Genomic DNA, 6,000 nt, shown 5'->3' with positions numbered 1-6,000 from the left:
AATAAGAGTCCATTTTCTGGGCATGAAGCCCAGGACTCAAAGGGAGGCTCTAGAGAACATCTCGTCCATTTGATATGTAGAAGCCAGCACTGCATGTGTGTATTTGTGTGTATGTGTTTTTCCTATGCTGACTCATGGCATTGAAGCCTTTCTGGAAACACCCCCACTTTTGTAGCCAGCCAGTTTATACACACCCCTTCAGCTCCTCCTTGTTTCAAATGTTAAGTCAAGAGGAAGAAGGAAAATAAACTCAAGAGCTGCTCTCAAGCATCTAGAATTCTCTGCACCCCACCTCTTCAGAAGAGAGACTGGCTCCAGCTCTGACTCAGTCTACTACAAACTGGACTCTCCTCTTAAAGCACCAACTTTATCTGAGCCTTTGGACAAAACTGGAAGAAAAGAGTCCACAAGTACTTTGGACTCTGCAGGAAGCAGGGGGCTGACAACTGGCAGTAAAAACAGAAAGATGGCAGACCCTGAAATTGAGCTTTTCGTGAAGGTAAGTTTTCTAGCTATAATAATGGCATATGGAATGTATTATTTCTTGACACTGGGCCTCACATTCTAAAAAGAGGTCAATATTTGGGCTAGACATAAATATTTTTTGAATTATATTCCTCCTCTGAGTCCTAGATGTATGCCTGGTTGCTCTTAGATGACAATAGGAAAATATGTTATCTGAAAAAGACAAGGAGACGTTGCGGAAAGAGCACTAGACTAGTTGGTAGTCAGAACAACTAAATCATATTCTTGGTGGCATCCTACGTAACTTTGGACAAACCTCTCACTCCCTCTGGACCTTTATTTCTACATATGCACAATGAAGAAGCCTGACAAAGTGATCCTTAAGGGCTTTCTAGCTCTTGCAATCTGTGTTTTATGAGATAAGTTTTGGAACCTTGAATGGGGGAAGGAGAGAACCAAGACTGGACTGAGAGCCCCAATCCCACACATAGCCCAGATAGAGTTTTCTAAAACTCTCCCACAATAGATGAAGATCACAGTGGAGTCACATGGACGCAATGGGAGGAAACAGCCAGGAGTCTGTGTGCCTGTTACATGAGGAGAAGACATTTTAGAACGCTGTTTCCTCTTTATGGGGTGCTTTGGGTTTTTTTTTTAATGCTTCAACTTTTCAGAAAAGTACTTTGGAAAACCCCTAAGGCAGGAGAAGGGAACATGTGTTTTGAAATTAACTAATCAAGAATAATAAATAATTTTGTATACGTTATTGTAGCAATTACAGTTTCCAAAAACTTTGCTTATATTAACTATTTTTTCTCTATATTTTCATTGACTTTTAGAAGTATCCAAGATGATAATAATAACAAACTCTCATATCATGCCTGGTCCTTTTCTAAGCACTTTACATATATTATACATATTTACATATATTTCCTCATTTAGTCCTAACAACTTACATTAGTAGTACTACTTGCAATAGTAGCATCAGTTGTCTTCATTTCTAGGTAAGTAAGCTAAGGCAATAAAGTTTTTAAAATTTTTTTGTTTTATGTTTTATATTTGAGAGAGAGACAGAGAGCAAGTAGGGGAGGGGCAGAGAGACAGAGACAGAATCCGAAGCAGGCTCCAGGCCGTGAGCTGTCCGCACAGAGCCCGACGCGGGGCTCGAACCCAGAAGCCGCGAGATCATGACCTGAGCCGAAGTCAGATGCTTAACTGACTGAGCCACCCAGGTGCCCCAGGCAATAAAGTTTAAGTAACTTGCTTCTAAAACTGTATCTCTACTGATGGCTTACAAAGACATAAAATAAAGTAAGTTTACCAAATGTTAGTTTAAACATCTATTAGCCAAAGTAATACTTTAACAATTATTTAAAAAAATATTTACCTCGTCACATATATGCACAAAGGACATAATCAACCTACTTTTTCAAAATTATAGGAGACCGACCCTTGAATTCCTGCATAGCAAAGTAATCCAAATAAGTGCTGTACTATGTAGCAAAGAGCTACTTCTCTTATCTCTGGATTTTAGCAAAACATGTGACTGCTCAGACATGATATAAATAAGCCTTAATTTCCTAACTGGCTTTTCACATCTACCAGTTTCAAACCAGAGGTAATGTCTCTTCATAGGGTAACTAAAATGTTCCCTTAGTCTAAACTATTCATTCAATCCAATCGAACCCCTCTAACTAGTTGTTAGCATTGATGTGTTCATCTTCATAGACTTCCTCATATTTGGGTAGTAATCTGGACAGGAGAAGTTAGTGAATCACACATTGGATGAACAAAGGTTGAATTAAGTAATAACTTTTGAGTTAAAATAACTAATCATTTTTAAGTACTTACTATATGACAGGCACTGTGCTAAGTAGTTTATTATTAACCCTACCTTATGGGTAAAGAAAGTAAAGCAAAGAGTATCTAAGTGACTTTGTCCAAGGTCACATAGCTAGTGAATGGCAGGGTTAGGATTCTAATTATTTAAAATAGCTATGTGTAATCTTATTCAATTGTTTTCAATTCGGCAAACGTTTTAGTAAATTTTCCATAATTTCATCAGATGGAATCCTTTAGATGTAAGCTTACGTAATTACATTACTACAAATCGTAGATTTTCTGAAAGAAACTTGAGTATCATCTGGTCCGGGTTTTTGTTTTGATTTGCTGTAAGATGTGTTCCACAGATCTCTAGAAGTTTCATAAAAGATATGGAGATGGGGCATAATGATTTAGAGGCATGAAAAATATTAATAAGTTTAAAAAGCACTCTTTATCAACACTATCTCATTTAGACCTCATGTGGTTTCTTTTTTTTTTTTTTTTCAACGTTTATTTATTTTTGGGACAGAGAGAGACAGAGCATGAATGGGGGAGGGGCAGAGAGAGAGGGAGACACTGAATCGGAAACAGGCTCCAGGCTCTGAGCCATCAGCCCAGAGCCCGACGCGGGGCTCGAACTCACGGACCGCGAGATCGTGACCTGGCTGAAGTCGGACGCTTAACCGACTGCGCCACCCAGGCGCCCCTCATGTGGTTTCTTTCTAAAGATTAAAGGAATCTGTCATTTCCCCAGCTACCTCTGGCTGTGGCTTAAAAAACCTTAAAAATTCTCTGGAGAGGTCTCTGAGCAGCAGTATACCAGGCACATACCGCAACCCTACCCTAACCCTAGAAAGAGGACTCCAGAACACATGATAGGAAAAACCAAGAAGGAGCCTAGTTATCCTGGAGATGACTCCAAACAATTAAGAATTGGTAGTATTTCTGAAAATGGGTGGGAAGGTAGGATAAAAACAGAAAAATCAATTGAATATCCATTTAAAGAGTATTTAGAGTCTCAAATCCCTGCCTTGCCACAGCTCCATAGATGGTTGTCATGTTTAGTCTCTTACCAGCAGAAGTCTGTGGTTTTATTCTCAGGAGAGGACTCTGAACTGCAAAATAACATGCACATATTCTAAACCCTAAGCACTAAACCCTGACTTTAACCCTAACCCTAACACTAATGCTGACCCAACACTAACCCTAACCCCTAACCACAAATCCTAACCCTCTGGAGAGGTCTGTGAACCGCAAAACACAAGGCACATACCCCAACCATAACACTAAACCTACCCCAAGAGAAGACTGGGGTTTGATTCTCTGGTGAGTTCTTGAACTGCAAAATTCCAGGCACAAACCCTGACCTTAACTCTAATCCTAACCCTTGATCTGAGAAAGCAGACTCCTGAACACACAATAAGAAAACTGAGAAACAGCGGAGTTATCCTGGAAATGACCCCCAAACATTTAAAAATTGGTAGTGTTTCTGAAAATGGGTGAGAAGGTAGAGATAAAAACAGAAAAATCTATTGAACATCTATTTAAAGAGTTTTTAGAGCCTCAAATCCCTTCCTTGCCTCAGCTCATAGATGGTTGTCATGTTTATTCTCACCCCAGCAGAAGTCTGAGGTTTTATTCTCAGGAGAGGTCTCTGAACTGCAGGATGCCAGGCACATACCCTAACCCTAACAGGAAGAAAGAAAAATGTTTTATCTATGTGAAAGAGATAAAAAAGACTATACTTTTCTCTGAATTATCGAGCTATTTTCAAACTCTTAGAACTATCATAAAGACTATCATAAAAACTGATTAATTTTTAAAATCCAACAAAACCATTAGATGGGAGAAAACAGTGTTTAAGAATTTGGGTTCTGGAGTAGACAGCCCTGGACTTGCTACATGAGAAGAGTATATACACATCAGCTCTTGTCTGGCTGAGTGTACTTGAGCAAATTAGCTTCTCTGAGCCTCAATTTACTTATCTGTAAAACAAGAGTAATAACAGAACCTATATCATGGGATCATCTTCGTGGTGAGTATTAAATAAAACAAATCTGTAAAAGACAGTAGTTGTTGACATAGTAAACATTCAACAAATGTCAGATATTGTAGCTATTATTATTTTTCATGTTTAGAAACTTAGATCATAAACACAAGAAGAAAAAGTTGTTTTTGTGGATGACCATATCCTGTCCTTGCCATCTAAATATACTTAAGAGGTGGTAACTCATCAATCAGGCTAAGGAATTTACATCCTAAAATTTTCTGTGATGGTACTTTAAATCTGCATATTATAAACAGGGGGAAAAAACTTCAGTTTTCCTGTAAAACTTGACTGCATTTCCCCCACATCTCAGTGTTTTGCCTTTCCTTTTGCCAAAGGTGATCCACCCTTCCTGCTGTATCTATTATCAGACTCCATTCTTCCTGCCTCCCACCCATAATCATGCTTGTACTCACTAGTCCCAGTTCTGATTGGATCCTTAGTTTGACTTCCATTACAAAAGAAACACAGCTGCCAACATTGGTTGCCTCTTCCCATAGCTCTTCACTCCCTGACATCACAAAAGAATAACAATAAGCATCATTTCCTCTGTTGCACCCATTTCCCAGGAAAGGAAAATTTGCCAAAAAATTAGGATTATGCCCAGGGTTTCTGGGACCTTAATATTGTTAGAAATGACAGATCAGAGCAGCTGTAAAATGAGGGACCCTTTATTTTCTTCTACAGACTGAGGCAAAAGCGGATAGTAAGCATCAAATAAATATTGAATAAATGAATGATGTAATAGCCATGGCAAATGAAAGAACTAAACTTATTTGGAGATATTTATAGGTGAAACTAACAAGAATTGGTGTTGAATTCAATTTGGAAGTGAAGTAGAAGGATGATTTTCAATTTTCTAATTTGGGCAACTGAGTAGATAATGTCTTATCTGCTATGGCTGCCATAATAAAATATCATACATTGGGTGGCTTAAACAACAGATGTTTATCTTCTCACAGTTATACAGGCTGGATACTCAAGATCAAGGTGCCAGCATGGTCATGTTCTGGTGAGAACTCTCCCTGGCTTATAGATGATTGCTTTCTCAGTGTCCTTGCATGGTGGGCAGAGAAAAATAGGAGGACAGGAGAGAGAGAAAGCTTTCTGGTCTCTTCTTATAAGGGCCTTAATCCCATGAGGACCCCATCCTCATGACCTCATATAATCCTAATTACCTCCCAAAAGCCTTTCTACCAAATACTAGGGTTAGAGTTTCAAAATATGATTCTGGAGTGGATACAATTCAGCCCATAGCAGATGGCAATGTCATTTACAGGATTGGGAGCCCTAAAGAAAGAGCAGGTCAGGGAGTGGAGTAAAGAAAAAGGGAGGAATTCAGGTTGGGACATGTTGAGATTGAGGTATCTAAAACCTGGATTTCCCATGATGATGACACTGCATCAGCTATAGCTCTCTCAAGAAGTGGCTAGTTTTTTTTTTAATTTTTTAAAATGTTTCCTTATTTTTTTATTTTAATGTTTATTTATTTCTGAGAGAGAGACAGAGTGTGAGCGGGCAAGGGGCAGAGAGAGAGGGAGACAGAATCCAAACCAGGCTCCAGGCTCTGAGCTGTCGGTACAGAGCCCAACGTGGGGCTTGAACCGGTGAACCGCGAGATCATGACCTGAGCCGGAGTCAAACACCAAACCGACTGAGCCACC

The 6,000-nt window shown here is 39.2% G+C and overlaps 1 protein-coding gene across 2 annotated transcripts in view; it reads left to right on the top strand.

Moving 5' to 3' along the window:
• Positions 1–6,000, top strand: part of CLIC2 (chloride intracellular channel 2) — a 28,834-nt gene continuing 22,834 nt past the window's right edge. Inside the window, exon 1 of one of the 2 annotated variants that reach the window (XM_045472116.1) lies at positions 1–499. In XM_045472116.1, coding sequence (XP_045328072.1) covers positions 467–499 — 33 coding nt within the window. In that variant the 5' untranslated portion in view covers positions 1–466. The remainder of the gene's footprint in view (positions 500–6,000) is intronic. The other variant, XM_045472115.1, reaches the window with a different exon arrangement.

The sequence above is a fragment of the Leopardus geoffroyi genome, chromosome X (assembly GCF_018350155.1).
Source record: "Leopardus geoffroyi isolate Oge1 chromosome X, O.geoffroyi_Oge1_pat1.0, whole genome shotgun sequence".
NCBI lineage: Eukaryota > Metazoa > Chordata > Mammalia > Carnivora > Felidae > Leopardus > Leopardus geoffroyi.
Note: the sequence above shows the minus strand (reverse complement) of the source record. Positions and strands in the feature narration are given on the sequence as shown.